General features: G+C 47.6%; 1 protein-coding gene across 1 annotated transcript; it reads left to right on the forward strand.

Moving 5' to 3' along the window:
- The first annotated feature begins 4,897 nt into the window (after window positions 1–4,897).
- LOC141088175 (NADP-dependent alcohol dehydrogenase-like) lies at window positions 4,898–18,818 on the forward strand. Its single transcript, XM_073574099.1, has 3 exons — window positions 4,898–4,918; window positions 9,727–9,812; window positions 18,215–18,818. The coding sequence occupies exons 1-3, from the start codon at window positions 4,898–4,900 to the stop codon at window positions 18,816–18,818; spliced, it is 711 nt and encodes a 236-aa protein (XP_073430200.1).
- The last annotated feature ends 4,142 nt before the right edge of the window (window positions 18,819–22,960 follow it).

A 22,960-nucleotide genomic window follows, 5' to 3' on the forward strand; every position in this document is an offset into this window, starting at 1 on the left:
CATTCCTCTGTGCCTTATAATTATTGGTTATCCACGCTGAACACGTGGCATGAACTTGCTCTCTCTACTGCGCATGTGCGTGGTACTCATGGTCAAGGAACGCACAGCGCCTCGCTCTCTGGTGGTCAGTGGGCACACAGCGCCTCGCTCTCTGGCAGTATCACTTTTAGTGGCGGGAGCCAACGGGAACAGTCCTTTGCAGCGCCAGTGCTCTAAGGATGGAGCACACTGCTCAGCCTCCTATGCGCTGCTTGTCCACGCCAAAAATCTCTGCTGTCATGCCCGCTTTCTCTTAAGCTGGCCCCCTGCCTCTAGGTCACTGGGTCTGTACGTCTGCTACAGTTCGTCGCGGCGTCGGCGCTTTGGGTGCGTAGTGCACTGCCCCCCTTGCTGCTCACACGCTCACAGCTGGGGACTCACTCCTACTTTGCATTTTTTTCCTCAGCTTCCGGACAGGTTCCCTGTCTAAACATGCCCCCTCTTCCTGGGTAATGGGGTCTGTCCATTCCCCTATTCCTTCCCCTGGGAAATAGGGGACGCAGCCTTGACAATTCTGGACCCGATGCAGCACATGTACCCGCAGCCCGGTCATCCTGACCCCGTACATATCTGGCCAATCAGTTCTTTAATGCAAGCATCATTACATCCAGAACAGTTTCATTTTGAAGGACTTTGTGGCTCATATCAATCCTCAAGTTGACACTAGTCATCTTGTCTCCTAGTCTCCAGCATCTATACTACCCAGTTGCACACAGTATGTTACCTGCCTCACTGAGAGACTGCTTTGAAACAACCACTTGGGAAGTGCTGCAAGATTCATATGGTGATGACATGGATGGTCTCACACACTGTATAACGGACTACATTAATTTCTGTGTAGACAACATGGTACCCACAAAAGTAGTGAGGTGCTTCTCTAACAATAAACCAGGGATCAGCCCCGGAATAAAGGCTCTTCTCAAAGAGAAGTTGGCCTTCAGATCAGGTGACAAGGGCAGGCTGAGAGAAGTGCAGAAAGATCTGAAGAATCTAATCAGGCAGGGAAAGGCTAATTATAAGACAAAGATTGAACTGAAATTGTCAGAGAAAAGGATTCATGAAGTCTGGGAGGGTCTAAAGTCTATATCTGGGCATAGACAGACTGTCGCCAGGATGGTTGTAAATAAAGAGGGGCTTAATGAACTTAATCTATTCTTTAACAGATTTAATCACACACTGGCTGCTCCTGCCCCTGCATATCATTCACACCTCTCTGCTACAATAACCTCACCCCCTGCTGCAACTTGTCAACTGAGCCAGGGTCTGTTCTTCACAAGTACCCAGGTTGCAAAAGAACTGGATAAGATCAAAGTTTTGAAGGCTGCAGGTCCTGACGGTGTTGAGGTAGGGCTAAATTAACCCTTCACGGTTGAGCCAGTGATTTCCAAATTAATTCACAGGGCGTTGCTAGCAACTGGGAATGACCACACGGAGACGGGGGTCTCTGTACGGGAGGATCGAGCCAGATCACTGAGCCCCTTTACTGAATCTCACATTACATAGCATTCTGCTTAATTATGCAAAGTATACATCTACCAATAGAATCGTAATACATGTAAGCCAATAGTATTGTAAGAGAATCAGAATATGTCCCTAGCTGCGTGACGTAGAATATAGAACAATAGCACATTCTTTTAGGGTCTCATCTCATATCTTATATCTTGTACAAGCTGGAACAGTCTGGTTTCATAACAGCCGTGAACTTTCATCTAGTTAAGTTACAAAATTTAACTCGTAAACAGCAAAATGGCGTCGCAAGCACAAAAATGGATCCCGGAGAACAAGATGTTCTGTACATCTGAATACTGTACTTCACAACGGCATCAGTGCAAGGCTAATCAAAACCTGCGGGCACCAGCTGAGTGAGATCATTACATATCTGTTCAATATGAGCCTGAGAATAGGTATAGTACCACAATTGTGGAAATTATCGTGTGTGGTACCAGTTCCGAAGAAACCTTATCCGAAAGACCTTAATGACTATAGACCTCTAGCATTGACATCACACCTGATGAAGGTACTAGAGAGATTGGTTCTCACACGTCTCCGTCCTCTAGTGAGCTCGGATATGGACCCTCTCCAGTTTGCCTACAGGCCGGGCATTGGTGTGGATGATGCCATTATCCACCTTCTAGATAGGACTCTCTCTCACCTGGAGAAACCTGGGAACACTGTGAGAATGTTCTTCGATTTCTCTAGCGCTTTTAATACCATACAGCCAGCTCTACTGAGAGACAAACTGGGCCTTGTTGGCGTGGACCTCCAACTCTCCACCTGGATCCTTAACTACCTCACGAACCGACCTCAGTTTGTAAAGGTTCAGGACACCTATAAGTACCTTGGTGTGATCCTCAATAATAAGCTTGACTGGGCCCATCACTTGGATGCAGTGTACAGGAAGGGCCAAAGTAGGCTTTATCTGCTCTGAAGGCTGAGGGCCTTCGGAGTTAGAGGGGCACTCCTTGCATCCTTCTCCAACTCTGTTGTGGCATCAGTCATCTTCTTTGGTGTGGCGTGCTGGGGTAGTGGCATATCAACCAGGGACAGAAATAGGCTGGACAAACTGATTAAAAGGGTCAGCTCTGTCCTGGGATGCCCCCTTGATCCAGTTCAGGAAGTAGGCGACAGGAGGATACTGGCCAAGGTGAGCTACATGGTGCAGAATGATTCCCATCCCATGCATGAGACCGTGACAAAGATGTGCAGTACTGTCAGTGACCGGCTACTTCATCCTAAATGTGAGAGGGAGCGCTATCGAAAGTCCTTCCTTCCTGCTGCAGTTAGGCTGTATAACCAGCACTGTCCAAAATGGAGAACGACCCAAACAGTGAACTGATAGATCCAAAGTTGTGATAGTCCGGTTACATCTTTCTTTTTTTTTTTTCGTATATGTACCTACCTACTGTCAGTGTAATAATCTGTATCTGTACTTGTTCCTGCCTTGCTGCTGTAATGCTCTGAATTTCCCCTTGGTGGGACGATTAAAGGATTATCTTATCTTATCTTAGTCTCATACTTCAAAATTTTGGTGGTAAATCAATTCCCCATTGTTAGGTTGTGTATGTTTTGACTTATGACTTTGGACGGCTCAGTCCACATACGCTTTCCAGACGCCAGCCATTTAACATTTCCACTGGCCATCCAGACTCTCTACTTTGTCCTTCTTTTGGCTACCATTGCAAGGATTTATTTATTTCAGTAAACGAGATTTTTCTGATGAAGGTCCTATGCTGGACCGAAAACGTTTAAACCTTTCTGTCTGGATGCACAAAATAAAAGTGTCTGAATATTTCACATATTGACTGCAAAGATTTTTGTCATTTTTTTATTGATGGGTTGGATACCCGACTTGAGCACCAACAACCAAGCTATTCCTGAGTGCCGTGCTCTCTTTATAGGATTGATTTGACTTATGTAACATCAATTGGGTGATAATTATTCACACCTATTTGCTTCACAATATATTCATCTTTTTCTTCAAGGCTTCGGAATATAATGTTGTAAAAGTGAAAGCAAATTGGTGAAGAGAGTTTTAACTCAAATGTGAAACTAATTGTCATCTTTACTATTTCTCCATTCCGTGTGCGGCTAACCACCTCATTGATCTTATTGAGTTTCTTTGGCAGGAAAACAACAGCTCCATCAATACCATGTGTTTTTCCTATTAATTCATCATGCTGGTAAAACAGAGGTGAGATTAGGGATCTAAATTACATCTGTGGACTGTAGTAAAAATGACACTGTGCAAGACCCACTAGGGTCTAGCTACCAATTTGACATACCATATATACTCGAGTATAAGCCGACCTGAGCATCACCCGAGGCCCCTAATTTCGTCACAAAAAACTAGGAAAACTTATTGACTTGAGTATAAGCTGAGGGTGGAAAATGCAGCAGCTACTGGTAAATTTCAAAAATAAAAATAGATACTAATAAAAGTAAAATGGTGGCCCCATAAGATGCTCCATATTAATATATGCCCCATATAATGCTGCACAAAGGTTAATGGTGGCCCTATAAGATGCTCCATATTAACCCCTTTCTGTCATATGATGTACTATCCCGTCCATGTGACCTGGGACTTAATTCCCATGGACGGGATAGTACGTCATAGCGATCAGCAGCGCTCACGGGGGGAGCGCCGCTGATATTGGCCGGGTCTCAGCTGATTATCACAGCTGACACCCGGCACTATGTGCCAGAGGCGGTCACGGACTGCCCCCGGCACATTAACCCCTGGCACACTGCGATCAAACATGGGCATAGGGAAGAATCACGCAGGGAACAGTGCAGGCCCCCGGATCCAAGATGGCCGCGGGGGCCTTCGGGGTCCTGCAGGGAGGTGGATTTCTCAGTGCCTGCTGAGATTAGGCGTTGAGAAAGCCTCCTGCAGTACATGTCAGATCGCTGATCTTACACAGTGCACTGCAAAGTGTCAGATCAGTGATCTGACACTTTACAGCAGAGGTCTCAAACTTGGCAGAGTAAATGTGCCGCACATAAAAAAAATTTGAGCTGGCGGGCGCCATTCCTTTCAAACTTAATACACCTCGTACACACACGGCTCCGCTCCATCCACCTCATACATACGTGGCTCCGCTCCGTACACCTCGTACACATGCGACTCTGCTCCGTACGCCTCGTTACTGTAGCTATTATCAAAGTGATCAGACCCATAGAAAACCTTGAAATAATCTTAAGCCAACCTGTTAATAATCATATCAAATTATAGATGACGATACAGTTGAAAGCAGTAACGAAGGAAAGAGCATCATGTGATGCTCCCTCTCCCATCACTCGCCTCTGACTCAGCATGTACCAACAGGGGAGCTGATTTGAAGCTGAGAAGCTCTGCAGTATGCAGAAGCGAGAGCAGCAGGTAAGTACTGTGTGTGTGTGTCTGCTGTACTATTCTGTGTATGGGGGGACTGCACTATACTGTGTTGTGTATGTCTGCTGAACTATAGTGTGTATGGGGGGACTGCACTATACTGTGTTGTGTATGTCTGCTGAACTATAGTGTGTATGGGGGGACTGCACTATACTTTGGTGTGTGTGTGTGTGTCTGCTGTACTATACTGTGTGTGGGGTGACTGCACTATAGTGTGTTGTCTGCACTATACTGTGTGTGTGGGGGCCTCCACTATACTGTGTTGTGTATGTCTGCTGCACTATAGTGTGTATGGAGGGACTGCACTATACTTTGGAGTGTGTATATCTGCTGTACAATACTGTGTGTGGGGTTGACTGCACTATACTGTGTTGTCTGCACTATACTGTGTGTAGGGGGCTGCACTATACTGTGTTGTGTATGTCTGCTGCACTATAATGTGTATGGGGGACTGCACTATACTTTGGTGTGTGTTTGTCTGCTGCACTATACTGTGTGTGGGGGACTGCACTATACTGTGTTGTCTGCATTATACTGTGTGTGGGGAGAATGCACTATACTGTTTTTTTGTGTGTCTGCACTATTCTGTGTGTGTGGGGGGACTGCACTATACTGTGTGTTTGGGGGACTGCACTATACTTTGTATGTGTGGGGGCTGCATTAAACTGTGTGTGGGGGCTGCATTATACTGTGTGGGGGGCTGCATTATACTGTGTGTGGGGGCTGCACTATACTTTGTGTGTGTTTGTGGGGGGATGAATTATACTGTGTGTGTGGGGCTGCATTATACTCTGAGGGGGCTGCTTTATACTCTGGGGTCTACATTATACTGTGTGTGTGGGAGGGCTGTATTATAATCTGAAAGGGCTGCATTATACTCTGAGGGAGCTGCATTATACAGAGTGTAAAAGTTGGACCATTCACTTCGGACACCTTGGTCACAAACATCGGGGCACCTCAGGGGTGTGTTTTGTCCCCGTTACTGTTTTCTCTCTATACGAATGATTGCATCTCTTCAGCAGACTCAGTAAAAATCTTGAAATTTGCCGATGATATGACACTGATTGGTCTCATCAGGGGAAATGCTGAAGACTTGTATCGGAGTGAGGTGGAAAGAATATGTGACTGGTGTAAAGCCAATAATCTTGTACTCAACACTAAAAAAACTGCTGAGATGGTTGTGGATTTTCGGAAAGATCAACATGAGATACTTCCAATCTACATCCATGACGAAGTGGTTCTTAGGGTCACAGAGACCAAATTCCTTGGTGTTATCATCTCTCATGATCTTAAATGGGAGAAAAACGTGGATGCTGTTATAAGAAAAGCACAACAGAGGATGTTCTTCCTGCGTCAGCTGAAAAGATATGGTTTGTCTAAGAATCTGCTGATCTTATTCTTTAATGCTGTCATCAGATCTGTGATTTGTTCCTCTCTGATAGTCTGGTATGGGGGAGCCACTGCGCATGACAAACTCCGCTTACAAAGGACTTTCAGAACAGCAGAGAGAATTATAGGTTCCCCCTGCCTAAAATCCAGGATCTTTATGATAAGAGTATTCGATCCCACGCATTGAAAATTTCATCCGATCCCTCTCACCCGGGACACTCCTCATTCCAACTACTCCCTTCAGGACGTCGCTTCAGAGTCCCCAAATGCAGCACCAACCGCCATATGAACAGCTTCTATCCACTCTCTGTTCAACAATTAAATCGTCATGTGTAGACTATATACTGTATCTGTCTTGTTAGATGTTACTTGTTGTATCTGTTGTTATATATTATGTTGCCTCTTTGCCACAAAGAATTCCTTGTATATATGTAATATGTACTTGGCGATAATAACTTTGATTTGATTTTGATTTGATTATTCTCTGAAGGGGCTGCATAATACTGTGGGTGTGGGTTCTGCATTATACTGTGTGTGAGGGCTGCACTATGTGTGTGTGTGTGTTTGTGGGGGGCCGCATTATACTCTGAGGGGCTGCTTTATACTCTGAGGGGGGTTGCAGTATACTCTATCAAGGACCATGGGAGCGCATTTTACTATATGTACTATATGGGACCTGCATTATACAGTATCAAGGACTATCTGCACCAATCATTCTCCCTCAGCCAGAGTAAGGGTAGGTGCATACGGTCAGTAAATGATGTGGGTTGGATGCTGCGTACCTGTGCAGCATCCAGATGTTACAGCATAGCGGATGGGATTTCAAGAAATCCCATGCCTACTGTGCGTGCACCGATGCCCGCGGATCACCCAGAGATGGACATGTGGCGTGTCTCTCCAGTTCGCAGCATGTCTATTTATCTTGCAGAGACACAAGCCTCCGTAAGATAAATCTCACCCGTACAATGTATTTGAAGGTTTAATTCTGCACAGTTCAATGGACACATTCAGAATCACCTGCATTCAATAGCTGGCAACACTATGGACGTAGCGGACATGCGCTGCATACAAATCGCTGCCAATTACTGAACGTGTGCAGATACCCTAAAAATTCCAGGAAACAAGCGTTGAATGACTTCAATATTGTCGATCGGGCTCGTTTAGCGGCCTGAACTCAGCGCAAGTAAATACAACAGAAATGTTTCTGAGTGATGGAGCGATATGTGAGCATTTGCAGACCCACTTTAAGCTTTCGTCAAGGGCCCCACTTTGTCTAAAACCGACCCTGCATGGCGGACGCATCCCTCAAAGATCAACCCAACCCACCTCGTCAAGGAATCTCTGAAAAGGGACATCTCATTTGGTGTAAAGTTCATTAATAAAACCTAGTTGAAAAAATGATTTTTAGCCCCAAATACATGAATTTTAAGGAAAAAATACCCATATCCCAACAGTAGAAAAGTGAAGGGTATATGTCAAAGACTGAAATAAAAAAAAAAGTTGAGAGTTAAAAAAAATTGGGGGCAATAAATATTATAATATGATTACACAGACAATATTTGTCACAGTACGTACAGGTATAAATGTGAAACTATCACATTTTCTGCTTTTATTTTTAAGAAAGTTTTTTGCATTCAGGAAACTTTCTGATGTTCTATTCTCTTTAGATTTATTTGTGAGAATACTGACGATCTGCTGACAAAACCGTTCACTGGTGGTATTGATGATGATGGTAGTGATGACCTCACTGGTGGTAATGATGATGATGGTAGTGATGAGCTCACCGGTGGTAATGATGATGATGGTAGTGATGATCTCACTGGTGGTAATGATGATATTGTTGATGTTGTCCATCTTGAACTGTCCTCCCACCTCTCCTCCTGCTCCCTCTTTGACCACTTACAATCAGGCTTCCGACTGCACCACTCAACTGAAACTGCCATAACTAAAGTCACCAACGACCTACTAACCGCCAAGAGCAAGCGACAATACTCAGTCCTTCTTCTCCTGGACCTGTCTTCTGCCTTCGACACTGTGGACCATTCCCTCCTGCTCCAGATTCTCTCATCTCTGGGCATCACAGGCTTGGCCCTATCCTGGATCTCATCATATCTAACAGACTGATCATTCTGTGTCTCCCTCTCCCACACCACCTCCTCACCTTTCCCATTCTCTGTCAGTGTTCCTCAAGGCTCAGTTCTAGGACCCCTACTCTTCTCCATCTACAACTTTGGCCTGGGACAGCTCATAGAATTCCACAGCTTGCAGTATCATCTCTATGCCGATGACACGCAGATCTACCTATCTGGACCTGACCTCACCTCCTTACTGACCAAAATCCCACAATGTCTGTCCGCTATTTCAGCTTTCTTCTCTGCTCGCTTTCTAAAACTGAACATGGACAAAACAGAATTCATAATCTTTCCCCCATCTCACTCTACCCCTCCACCAGACTTATCCATCAATGTCAATGGTTGCTCACTTTCCCCAGTCCCTCATGCTCGGTGCCTCGGGGTGATCCTCGACTCTGCCCTCGCTTTCAAGCCACTTATCCAAACCTTAACCTCCTGCTGTCGCAATCTCAAAAATATTTCCCGGATCCGTGCATTCCTTGACCATGACACCGCAAAAACACTAGTGCATGCCCTTATCATCTCCGGCCTTGACTACTGCAACCTCCTACTCTCTGGCCTCACCTCTAGCACTCTGGCACCACTCCAATCCATCCTACATTCTGCTGCACGACTAATCCACCTGTCTCCCCGTTATTCCCCAGCTTCTCCCCTATGCCAAGCCCTTCATTGGCTTCCTATTGTGCAGAGGCTCCAGTTCAAAACCCTAACTATGATATACAAAGCCACCCACAGCCTGTCTCTTCCTTACATCTGTGACATGGTCTCCCGGTACCTACCAGCATGCAACCTTCGATCCTCTCAAGATCTCCTTCTCTACTCTCCCTCTTATCTCTTCTTCCCACAACCGCATACAAGACTTCTCCTGTGCTTCCCCGATTCTCTGGAATTCCCTCCCCCTACACATCAGACTCTCGCCTACCATGGAAACCTTCAAAAAGAACCTGAAGACCCAGCTCTTCCGACAAACCTATAACCTGCAGTGACCCACAGTCTACTGATCCGCCGCACAACCAGCTCTACCCTCTCCTAGTGTATCCTCACCCAACCCTGTAGACTGTGAGCCCTTGCGGGCAGGGTCCTCTCTCCTTTTGTACTTATGTGTGTCTTGTACTGCTCATGTTTATTGTACTTGTCTATATTTGCCCCTTTTCACATGTAAAGCGCCATGGATAAATGGCGCTATAAATTGTATAATAATAATAATAATAATAATAATAATAATAATAATGTTGTCTATAAATCTTGATTGTATTCTTTCTTCGTCTCTTTCAGCCTTCCACTGACCTTACCCAGTCCACTATTTCCTCTTTTCTGATATTGAAGAGACGCTCTGTTTGTGAAAAACAGGAGAAGATAATGTAATTATTTCTTTGGGTGTAATGGAGGAGGCCAACTCAAAATTAGTAAAGGTACTGTCACACTAAGCGATATCGCTAGCAATATCGCTATAACTTGTGACGTTATAGCGATATTGCTAGCGATATCGCTGTGTGTGATACTTACCTACAACCCGCTCCCCCCCTGGTTATCGCTGATCGCGCGAGAACGTTCAGGACCGCTTCTCGTCGTCAGCTTCCTGTTGTGATGACGAGCGACGCGTGGAGCCGGGCGGGAGGATGCAGGATCGCCTGGTGTGACAGGTAAGTAGCGACCCCCGTCCCCAGCGATGTCGCTGGTGAGATCTGCCAGTGTGGCAGCTCACTAGCGACCACTTAGCGATGCACCAGCGATCCTGACCGCGTCATATCGCTGGTCGGGATCGCTGGTACATCGCTAAGTGTGACAGTACCTTTAGGCCTCATTCAGATGTTTTGGGGTTGTTTTTGCATGCAAAGAGAAAATTTTCATCCATTTTTGGTCAATGTGTCCGCTTTTTCCATCACGGTACAATCGTTTTTTCCTCTATCCAAAAAATAAGTTCTCCTACCCTTTAAGCAGTAAAAAAAAATATGCAGTTCATTTGCTTTTTTTTTTATAGACCCACATTATTGTACTTACCTGGGTCATCACTTATTATTTCTATCAGCTCATCTTCTTCCTGAACCTTTGTTTTGTTACTGAAAATAGGAAATAGAGAAAATCTTTAATCTCCTTATCATGGGCAGGAATTCTAGAAGGAAGCAATGTGCAGAATAATGCATTGTCCAACTCCAGGAAATGCACCCTATTAAGAGCGGTTATAGGAAGCTTCGCCCCCAGCAATTTGCCTCCAGCAGTTCGCCCCAGGTACATTTTGCCCCCAGCATTTGGCCCCCAGGATGTTTCGCCACCGCACATTTCACCCCCAGCGTTTCGCCCCTGGATGTTTCGCCCCCGGATGTTTCACCTACAGCATTTTGTCCCTGGATGGGTCGCCATCTGATGTTTTGCCCCTAGCATGTTGACCCCTGATGTTTCACCCTCAGCTTTTGGGGTCAACATGCAGGGAACAAAACATCTAGGGCTGAACATACCTGAGGGTAAAATATACAGGACCCCAATTGCTGGGGATTCCTGTGGCTGCCTTTTCAGCAGCTCACCCAGTGTCTCATCTGGCTGGCCTTAAAGGAGTATTATCACCCTAGAACAGGGGTCCCCAACCGCCGGTCCGCGACCCAGCACCGGGCCGCTGCAGTGCCCTTGCCGGTCCGCGGACACAAGGGGAGCCAGGGGCGGTCAGTGGCGTAGCGGGGGCTGGGGTGGCGTGCTGCAGTTCTTAGCGGCGGCCAGGGAGCGATCCAAGCAGCTCCGCTGCCTGCAAGAGGGAATAGCAGGAGCGGAGCTGCAAGGACCCGTCCAGCTTCCTGCCCGCCGCCCGCGCTTCCTGTCTCTGACACAGAGAGGAGAGCGCGGCCGCTGCTGTGTCAGAGCGAGGAATTGCGGGCGGCGGACAGGTGAGAGGAGAGAGGTGGTGTGTGTGTACGTATAATGTGTGTGTATGTATGTATAATGTGTGTGTATGTATGTCTGTGTGTGTGTGTGTGTGTGTGTTGTGTGCGTGTGTGTGTGTGTGTTGTGTGTGTGTGTTGTGTGCGTGTGTGTGTGTGTTGTGTGCGTGTGTTGTGTGTGTGTGTGTGTTGTGTGCGTGTGTGTGTGTGTGTGTGTTGGTCTGTGTTTGTGTAGCCTGGCCCTGGAGGAGATGGGGACATGAGGAGAAGGCCATGAGGGGAGTGATGGAGAGACGGCAGTGATGGGGAGAGGGGAGTGATGGGGTGAAGGCAATGATGGGGAGAAGGCAATGATGGGGAGAGGGGAGTGATGGGGTGAAGGAAATAATGGGGAGACAGCAGTGATGGGGTGAAGGCAATGATGGGGAGACAGCAGTGATGGGGTGAAGGCAATGATGGGGAGACAGCAGTGATGGGGTGAAGGCAATGATAGGGAGACAGCAGTGATGGGGTGAAGGCAGTGATGGGGAGAAGGCAGTGATGGGGTGAAGGCAATGATGGGGAGAGGGGAGTGATGGGGTGAAGGCAATGATGGGGAGACAGCAGTGATTGGGAGAAGGCAATGATGGGGAGACAGCAGTGATGGGGTGAAGGCAGTGATGGGGAGAAGGCAGTGATGGGGTGAAGGCAATGATGGGGAGAGGGGAGTGATGGGGTGAAGGCAATGATGGGGAGACAGCAGTGATGGGGTGAAGGCAATGATGGGGAGAAGGGAGTGATGGGGTGAAGGCAATGATGGGGAGAGGGGAGTGATGGGGTGAAGGCAATGATGGGGAGAAGGGAGTGATGGGGTAAAGGCAATGATGGGGAGAAGGGAGTGATGGGGTGAAGGCAATGATGGGGAGACAGCAGTGATGGGGTGAAGGCAATGATGGGGAGAGGGGAGTGATGGGGTGAAGGCAATGATGGAGAGACGGCAGTGATGGGGTAAAGGCAATGATGGGGAGAAGGGAGTGATGGGGTGAAGGCAATGATGGGGAGACAGCAGTGATGGGGTGAAGGCAATGATGGGGAGACAGCAGTGATGGGGTGAAGGCAATGATGGGGAGAGGGGAGTGATGGGGTGAAGGCAATGATGGGGAGAAGGGAGTGATGGGGTGAAGGCAATGATGGGGAGAAGGGAGTGATGGGGTGAAGGCAATGATGGGGAGAAGGGGGTGATGGAGCACTTAATCAAAACCTATGGTGAGTTGAGTCACATTATAAATGTTATTTAATTATAAGTATGCACTGCTACACTACAACCGTGTCCATAGCCCCGCCCCCTTATGACCAAAGCCCCACCCCTGCCACACCTCCATCCCCGCCCTGCCGGGCCATGGAAGAAAGGTCTTGCTTGAAACCGGTCCCTGGTGCAAAAAAGGTTGGGGACTACTGCCCTAGAACACAAAAAAACTGACATACTTACCTGTCACAGCTGCAGCTCCTTGGGTATGGGGCGAAATGTGCGGGGGTGAAATGTGCGGGGTCGAAACACCCTGGGGGCAAAATGCTGGGGGCGAAATGTGCGGGGGCGAACTGCTGGGGGCGAACTGCGGGGGGCGAAACATCCAAATCCCATATAACACAGTCCACATAGTATATAACACAGCCACATAGTATATAACACAGCCACATAGTATATAACACAGTCCACATAGTATATAACACAGCCCACATAGTATATAACACAGCCCACATAGTATATAACACAGTCCACATAGTATATAACACAGTCCACATAGTATATAACACAGCCCACATAGTATATAACCCAGCAACATAGTATACTTTATAACACAGTCACATAGTATATAACACAGGCCACATAACATATAACACAACCACATAGTATATAACACAGTCCACATAGTATATAACACAGTCCACATAGTATATAACACAGCCCACTTAGTATATAACACAGCCACATAGAATATAACACAGCCCACATAGAATATAATACAGCCCACATAATATATAACACAGCCCACATAGTATATAACACAGCCACATAGTATATAACACAGCCCACATAGTATATAACACAGCCACATAGTATATAGCACAATCCACATAGTATATAACACAGCCACATAGTATATAACACAGCCCACATAGAATATAATACAGCCTACATAGAATATAATACAGCCCACATAGTATATAACACAGCCACATAGTATATAATACAGCCACATAGTATATAACACAGGCCACATAGTATATAACACAGCCCACATAGTATACAACACAGCCACATAGTATAAAACACAGCCCACATAGTATATAACACAGCCACATAGTATAGTGTATAACACAGCCACATAGTATATAACACATGCCACATAGTATATAACACAGGCCACATAGTATATAACACAGCCAACATAGAATATAACACAGTCCACATAGTATATAACACAGCCCACATAGTATATAACACAGGCCACATAGTATATAACACAGCCCACATAGTATATAACACAGGCCACATAGTATATAACACAGCCCACATAGTATATAACACAGTCCACATAGTACATAACACAGTCCACATAGTATGTAACACAGCCCACATAGTATATAAAACAGCCCACATAGTATATAACACAGTCCACATAATATGTAACACAGCCCACATAGTATATAACACAGCCACATAGTATATAACACAGCCACATAGTATATAACACAGCCCACATAGTATATAACACAGCCCACATAGTATATAACACAGCCACATAGTATATAACACAGCCACAAAGTATATAACACAGCCACATAGAATATAACACAGCCACATGGTATATAACACAGCCACATAGTATATAACACAGCCCACATAGTATATAACACAGGCCACATAATATATAACACAGTCCACATAGTAAATAACACAGTCCACATAGTATATAACACAGCCAAATAGTATATAACACAGCCACATAGTATATAACACAGCCACATAGAATATAACACAGTCCACATAGAATATAACACAGCCACATGGTATATAACACAGCCACATAGAATATAACACAGCCCACATAGTAAATAACACAGTCCACATAGTATATAACACAGTCCACATAGTAAATAACATAGTCCACATAGTATATAACACAGCCAAATAGTATATAACACAGCCACATAGTATATAACACAGCCACAAAGTATATAACACAGCCACATAGAATATAACACAGCCACATGGTATATAACACAGCCACATAGTATATAACACAGCCCACATAGTATATAACACAGGCCACATAATATATAACACAGCCAAATAGTATATAACACAGCCACATAGTATATAACACAGCCACATAGAATATAACACAGCCCACATAGAATATAACACAGCCACATGGTATATAACACATCCACATAGTATATAACACAGCCACATAGTATATAACACAGGCCACATAATATATAACACAGCCCACATAGTAAATAACACAGTCCACATAGTATATAACACAGCCCACATAGAATATAACACAGCCCGCATAATATATAACACAGTCCACATCCCCCCCCCCCCCCGAGAATGGCCCCACAGTCCAGAACTCACTGATATATTAAAAAACTCCACAATTTTCACCTCTCCTCGTGCCATGCGCTGCTCCCGTCTGGCTCCTACATAAACATAAAAAGTACCAGCACAAAGTCAAGAAAATTTCATGTATATAAACTCAGATACATATCAGAAAATACAGAGAAAAAAATGAGTTTACCATATACAACGAAAAATAAGTATTTATTAATACAGAAGTTCATCAATTACATAAATAGTAAAATGTACAATAAAATATATCATATGTCAATTAGTATGTATGAATACACATGATCCACAAGACTGATGGCCACAGACTATGAGCAGAACATAATAGCAGGACAGAGCAAAAAAATAACCTATGTCAAACCAATAGTAATAGAAAGAGTTAATGTAAACATCAGGCAGCTGATTCACTCAGTATCAGGAGGCTCATATAGCCAACCATGCAGTGCAATGGTATGCTGAACAAGTGCCCCTAAATCATAAACATCACCATGGTAGTGTGGGAGGAATGGCCCCCGTCAAGTGTCCGGACCGGAACCAAGGGAGCCGTCATCTGGGTTCCGGGGGAAACTGTCCCCGGGGCACAGAGTTCGAGGACAGGCTGTTGTGACAGACAGATGGGCTGGAGGAGGGAACAATATAAAGGAGGCAGGGAATCCCCGGGACGATGAGTGAGCAGACTGTGACAGAGGCAGCAGGAGACTGTGGGAGCGACTGCAAGATAGAGCGACCTACCAGTGCCAGGGAAGATGCTGACTGAGGACTCCAGAGGGACGGTGGCAGGGCGATCATCCGAGATTTGCTGCCCCGCTCCAGCCCGCGGCTGCAGCCTACCCGCGGTCGCCCGCGGCCGCTGCCATCTCGCTCCACCCCGCGGCAGCGACCTGTTCCCCGCCACCCGCAGTCGCCCTGCTCTCACCAGTGTTCGCGGCAAGTACAGTCCCGCCGCCGGCCACCACTGTCCCGCACCGGTTCGCAGCAGGGGCCGAGCCTCTGCTGGCCGTGGACTCCCCGTCGCAGCCGTTAGCTGCGCGGGTGGTCTGTGATTCGCCACCCTACATCGCTGCCACTTGCCCCAGTCTGGGAACTGCGGCCCATCCGTCCAAGGACTCAGCCGGGGCCTGTGGGGCTCCAGTGTCATCAGAGCGCTGGAGCGTGCGAAGACTACGCCAACGCCTCAGCAACTGGGCCCAGCGACTACTACGCCGAAAGACCACCATCCCGAATGGCGAGGGACGCCTGGACGGCTAAGTTGACTATATATTTACGGACCCGTAGTCAGCCATACCGCGGCCCTATAGTGACCGGCTATTGCCGGAAGTAGTCGTGTTCTACCCGTTTGTGTTTGCTTGTTTTATAGCCCCTGCGAGGGCAACCCGTGTTACTGTGGCACCCCTGAGGCTTCAGTCGCCACAGAGGTACTGCACCTCCTCCTGAGGTGTGGTGCCCCACCATCCAGGTAAGGTGAGAACTCCTGACCACACTGCAACACTCGCATCCCACACAACATGGTAGTTCAGCAAAGCCACATTGCGGCTCCTTGCTTAGAGGGTAGCAGAGCACCTTTGGTGGTTCCCTGCTTGGAACACGAAACGTGCTGGGAGGCGGGTGGAGTTTAGACTACATAAAGAGCAGGAAGAGTTAGTTAGTCAGTCAGTCAGCGAGAGAGAGAGAGAGTCACTCGGAGAGGAGTGAGGATTCCTGGAAGAGGGATGGAGGAAGGAGTGCTGCAGCTGCCTCAGTGATCTGAGCCAGCTGGCACAGGAAAGGAAAGGAGAAAGACATTGGACTGAAACCTGACCTTCTATGAGAGAGAGGGATTAGTACAGAATGAAGGAGAAAAATGGAATAGAGAGGACGTTGGTTAGAGGAGAACCCTGCCTAGAAGTTCTAAACGCAAGGCCGGGGCCCGGTCCCCGAGGTTGTATGGATACTGAAGGCTCTGCAGCAGACACCGGTGGAGTAGTGAGCTACTCCCATCTAAGACTTGGGGGGCACAACAGCAACTTGGATAGTGAGCTGGGACTCAGGAGTAAGGCGTCCCCGAAGCAGGCTACAGCTGTCTGCTGTACAAGTAGAGTTCTTGGGAACATCTGTCAGGAGGCACTCCAGTGTAACTCAGTACTAGGAGTACTTCAGTAAAAGGCGCTATAGAGGAGACATTCAGAAAGGTACATGTTGGCGGAGTGTTCGAAGGGAGCATCCTATCTTGCCTGGAGGTTGACTGAGCCCAGGACCCGGAGGACACAGCACGGAGGCAGGCATCTGTGTGAACTGCAGACTGTGAGTAAAGCTTTGGAACTACATGCCCTGGTGTCCTCCACTTATTCCCGCATCACTACACCCTGCAAAGCTACATCTGGGCAACGGCCTCTACACCGCCTGTGCCTCTCCTCCATTGCTACATCTACACTGCCCTGGGACTACGGCTCCACCTGTGGGGATCTTCACCATCTTGGCTGCAACCCACCACCAGTCCCAGAGGATCTGCATGCAGCGTCGGTCTAACACCTCACTTGCCGAACACCACAGGTGGCGTCACAAACTATTCATAAACTTTATTTCATTGTTCATTCACCCCCTTTTTTGCCATGGAGCCCCAGGGCCACGGACCGGGTCACAGCTTCCGTGACACTCCCATTGAGATCAACGGGCCCGATACCGAGTACCCCGCTAGGCCCTGGTGTCGGCGCTCCATTACCGCTTTTGGTGATCAAGCCGTGACTGAGGAAAGTTCCCTCTAGTCTTATAAAAGTTATTATAGAAAGCACCAAATTGTCTCGCGACTCGTCACTGCATCCTGCGTACCTGCAATTACCACAGTATCAACAATAAATATATTTATGTATACATTACGTATGCAAAGACTGCTACATGACTAAGTAAAGAATGAAGAGGTTAATTACCCATAATGACTGCCCGTGCTGTGACCACGTTCCCCAACGCACGTTTCGCTTGATATTTCGTCGCTTCCTCAGGGGGCTCCTGTCTCAATGGCTGCACTGCCTGGCACACAGTGAGTGCGCGATGACGTCATCACACACCCGCAGTGTCAGAGGCAGAGGGGAATGATGGGAGAGGAGGCATCAGCTGACGCTCTCTCCTCCATCATTGCTTTGAACCGGAACCACCATGAGCACCGCAGGAAAGGCTATTAAATGCAAGGCCGCTATTGCCTGGGAACCATGCAAGCCCCTCAGCATTGAAGATATTGAAGTAGCTCCTCCAAAGGCTCATGAAGTCAGAATAAATCGTGCAGAGCTTGCGATGGCCATCACAGTAACATCTGCAAAAAATTAGAGTTTGCATTTGGAGCTCAATCAGGACTGATGGATGATGGTGCAAGCAGATTTACCTGTAAAGGCAAAGCGATTTATCATTACGCATGCACAAGTACATTCACTGAATACACTGTGGTGTCTGACATTTACGTTGCCAAAGTGGATGCCCGTGCCCTTGTTGAAGTTTGTCTTATAGGCTGTGGATTTTCTACTGGATATGGTGCAGCTGTCAACACTGCTAAGGGGACCAAGCGCTCTAGTTGTGCTGTTTTTGGCTTGGGAGGAGTTGGTTTTTCATCAATTGTAGGATGCAAGGATGCAAGCGCTACACGAATCATTGGAGTAGGTTCACATAAGGATAAGTATCCAAAAGCCTTACAACTGGGAGCCACTGAGTGCCTAAACCCAAAGGTTTACGATAAACCCATTCATGAGGTCATTACTGAGCTAACTAATGGAGGAGTGGATTTTGCCGTTGAATGTGCAGGACGCACTGAAACCATGCTGACTGCTCTCCAGTGTACTTACTGTGGAAATGGTGTTGCTTGTTTGCTCATGAAGTCAAAAGAAACCGTGCAGAGCTTGCGATGGCCCACACAGTAACATCTGCAAAAAATTAGAGTTTGCATTTGGAGCTCAATCAGGACTGATGGATGATGGTACAAGCAGATTTACCTGTAAAGGGAAAGCGATTTATCATTACTAGTGTTGAGCTTTCCGATACCGCAAGTATCGGGTATCAGCCGATATTAGCTGTATCGGAATTCCGATACTGACTTCCGATACTTTTTTCGTATCGGATAACGGAATGGGAAGTTCCCATAATGCTATCAGCCCGCTCGCTTTGATTCAGCCAATGGGAATCCTCAGAAGTGTGGGCACATCCTGTTAGGCATGTAAACTATTGGCATGGCTGTGATTGGCTGCTGAAATGATGTCATGATGCACTATAAAAGCCGCCGCCATTTCTGGTCACTCGGCTGTGAATTCAGTTAGGGACAGGCTGCTGTTGAAGACTGTGAGGGACAGTTAGAAATAGCGATTCTCAAAACAATATTGTGCTTTACCCAGGCTACATAAACCACCACTGTAGCTTTCTTTTCCCTTGCAGCAGTGTTTACAGCTGTCTGCAAGGGCTGTGTGAGTGCAGCTCACGCTGTGGAGTGGGTCCTGCAGCCACGTCTGGTTGTAGGCCGCCCAGCGTGCCTCACTGCTGCCTCATACATATTTTTCTTTTTGAGCTGCTTATTTTTAAAAAATTCTATCTAGTGTGCTTCCATCTGTATCAATATACGTTGGTTGCAAACACTAGTAGTAGACAGCGGAGCCTTTCTGCAGCCTTTCAGTGCTAGTGCCCACTTAGCTGCACTATTCACGGCTGTCTGAGAGGTCTCTGACTGTGTGTGAGTGCAGCTCACGCTGAGTAGTGTGTCCTGCAGCTACGTCTGGTTGTAGGCTGCTCAGCGTGTCACTGCCTCACACATTTTTCTTTTATTGCAGCTCATTTTTTCTCCTATTAGTGTGCATCCATCCGTATCCATATATGGTGGTTGCAAACACTCTAGGAGTACACAGCGGAGCCTTTCTGCAGCCTGTCAGTGCTAGTGCCCACTTAGCTGCACTGTTCACGGCTGTCTGAGAGGTCTCTGACTGTGTGTGAGTGCAGCTCACGCTGAGTAGTGTGTCCGGCAGCTACGTCTGGTTGTAGGCTGCTCAGCGTGCGTCACTGCCTCGCACATATTTTTCTTTAATTGCAGCTCATTTTTTCTTCTCCTATTAGTGTGCATCCATCCATATCCATCTACATTGGTTGGTTGCAAACACTATATAGGAGTAGAGGAGCCTTTTTTCTGGCTTGTGCCCTTCAGCTGCAGCCAGATTAGTATTACCCAAATTTTTTGGAGCCTCATCTTTTGCATTGTAGGTTACCTGCCTGCATTGTAATAGCTCCAGAAAGTTGGTGATACTCTCACTTTCAAATATTTGATCACATCATTTTAGTTTTTTTTCCCCAAAAAAAAACAGCAAAGTTCACCAAACACTACATTTGAAAGTTGTGTAGGCCACATTAGCTCCCATTAAAGTGTAGTCGATACACACACTTCATAAAATTAGTGTTTCTTATACCTGTAACGAGCTGTTCAAGAATAAGCACACTAAGGCCCCCCTTTGTACTTTTCTGCCTATCTTTCTCAGTCTAGCAAGATGAAGAAGGCAGGGAGTAAGGCACGTGGGCGTGGAGTTTCATCAGGGAGAGGGCGTGGGGATTCTGCAGGGAGAGGACGTGGGGATTCTGCAGGGAGAGGACGTGGGGATTCTGCAGGGAGAGGACGTGGGGAGTCTGTGCCTGCTGTTGGCACCAGTGAGTCAGCATCCCCCAGTTTTAGCAGGCAACAGTCCTTTATGTGCAGCTTTGTAGGACCTCACCGTACCCCACTGCTGCGGGAGGAACAAATTGAAGCCGTTGTGGGATGGATGCCAGCTAACGCATCGACTTCAATTACTTCCACATCCTCTCAGGGCCAGAGCACCGAAGAGCAACCATCTGTCTCTTCACCACCTGCCAAAGTGCCCAGGCAGTCAGAGAGCACTGGACAGGAGCCATCACAGTCTCTACTTCTGTTCTTGGAATCTGTTGGTTTGGAAAGAGGGGGCCAGCCAAGCAGCATTCCAGATTGTGAAGAAGAGGGAGTATGCAGTGATGCGCAACTTCTTTGTCCCTCTGAATCTGAAGAGGCGGGTGGGCCAGTGCCTATGGTCAGCACACCTCAGTACGCATCAGATGATGACGAGACACAGTTGCCACTTTCTGTTGCGTACGGTGCTGGCGAGACAACCCAGGAGAAGCAGGTGTTTGAAGAGGGGAGTGTAGATGATGAGGTCCTTGACCCATCATGGCGTGAGGAACAGGAAGGTGGTGGGAGCAACTCTGAGGAAGAGATTCCCCGAACGGCCAAAACCGGAGGGAGAGGGAGAGGGGCAGACTTGGTTGCCTGTAGCCTCCACTTCGGCACACGTTAGGAGCATTCCACTTTCAAAAGGCAAAACGGGCGCTCCCAAGACTTGCAGTGCGTGGTCCTTTTTTGACACAGTTGCAGATGACATTTGCTTTGTCAAATGCAAGCTGTGTCATCAGAGAGTCAAAAGAGGGAAAAATGTCAGCAACCTCAATACCACTAATATGTGGAAACATGTGCGGACCAAGCACGAGGTGGAGTTACACAGACACACTGAAGACGTAGGCCAACGTACAGCACCACCTACCACCTCTTCAGCTCGTGTTGGGGCCTCTTCCTCCAGCTCACACACAGCTGGTTCGGCTTCCTCACAGGATCGCCAAGGAAGAACCTCTGGCACTGTTGTCCGGAGACCCTGTGACATTCCACCCACAGCACCACATTCCAAGTCATCCTCACACTCCCAGGCCACTCGACAGCCATCGGTAGCACAGGCATGGGAGAAAGGTGACCATACTCGGCAAACCATCCCCGAGCACAGGCTCTGAATGCTGGCATTGCCAAACTACTGGCACTTGAAATGCTGTCATTCAGGCTGGTGGAGACTGACACCTTCCGGGACTTCATGGCATTGGCGGACCCACAATACACGGTGCCCAGCCGCTTTTATTTCAGCAGGCGAGCCGTCCCTGCCCTGCAGAAACATGTGGAGGCAAACATAAAACATGCGCTACTAAACGCCGTCAGTAGCAAGGTCCACCTGACCACCGATGCGTGGACCAGTAACCATGGACAGGGACACGATACCTTTCCCTCACTGCCCATTGGGTCAATGTTGCTGAGCCGGGTACAGATCTGGAGAGTGGCGCTGTACGTGATCTGCCAACTCCACGGATTGCAGGAATCCAGTCTGTACACATTGACTCCTCCTCCTACTCAAGTTCCTCTGAAACAGCGCAGCAGGAGCCTGTTATGACCGATATGAGCACAGCCGTGGCCAAACGTCAACAGGCCTTACTGAAATTAATTTCTTTGGGGAATCGAAGCCACACAGCGCAGGAGCTCTGGAATGCCATCAAGCAGGAGAGCGACGTGTGGTTTCTGCCAGCGAATCTCCAGCCGGGCTTGGTAGTGTGTGACAATGGCCGAAATCTGGTGGCAGCTCTTGGCCTTTGCAACCTCACTCACATCCCATGTCTGGCACATGTGCTCAACTTGGTCGTGCAGAGCTTTCTGAGCGACTATCCGGATCTTGATGCACTGCTGCACAAGATCCGCATAGAGTGCGCTCACTTGCAGCGTTCCAGCACGGCAAGGTCGCGCCTTGCTGCTCTGCAGCGCCGATTACGCCTTCCGGAACATCGCATCATATGTGACTTACCCACCAGGTGGAATTCTACGTTACATATGTTGGAGCGGTTGTGTGAGCAGCAGGCAGCAGTCATGGAGTACCAGCTGCATCAGGCGCAAACAAGTCGCACTGTGCGCCGGTCACACTTCAGCACCACTGACTGGGCCTCTATGAAGGACATCTGCCTCGTTTTGCGTGCCTTCGATGATTCCACGCGGATGGCGAGTGCAGATGATGCACTAGTCAGCATGACTGTCCCCCTTATCTGTCTGCTTCAAAAAACACTGCACGCACTAAGGGATGAGGTTTTGGAAGAGGTGGAGGATGAGGAGTCCCAAATGCCATCTGCTACTGGACAGTCTGCGCTACGTGCTTCCTCACAAAGGCCTAGGCAGGGGACACTTTGTGAGGCGGATGAGGAGGAGTCGATGGAGGAG

Source organism: Dendrobates tinctorius, unplaced genomic scaffold (genome assembly GCF_039654945.1).
Source record: "Dendrobates tinctorius isolate UK_male_01 unplaced genomic scaffold, ASM3965494v1 ptg000038l, whole genome shotgun sequence".
NCBI classification, from domain to species: domain Eukaryota; kingdom Metazoa; phylum Chordata; class Amphibia; order Anura; family Dendrobatidae; genus Dendrobates; species Dendrobates tinctorius.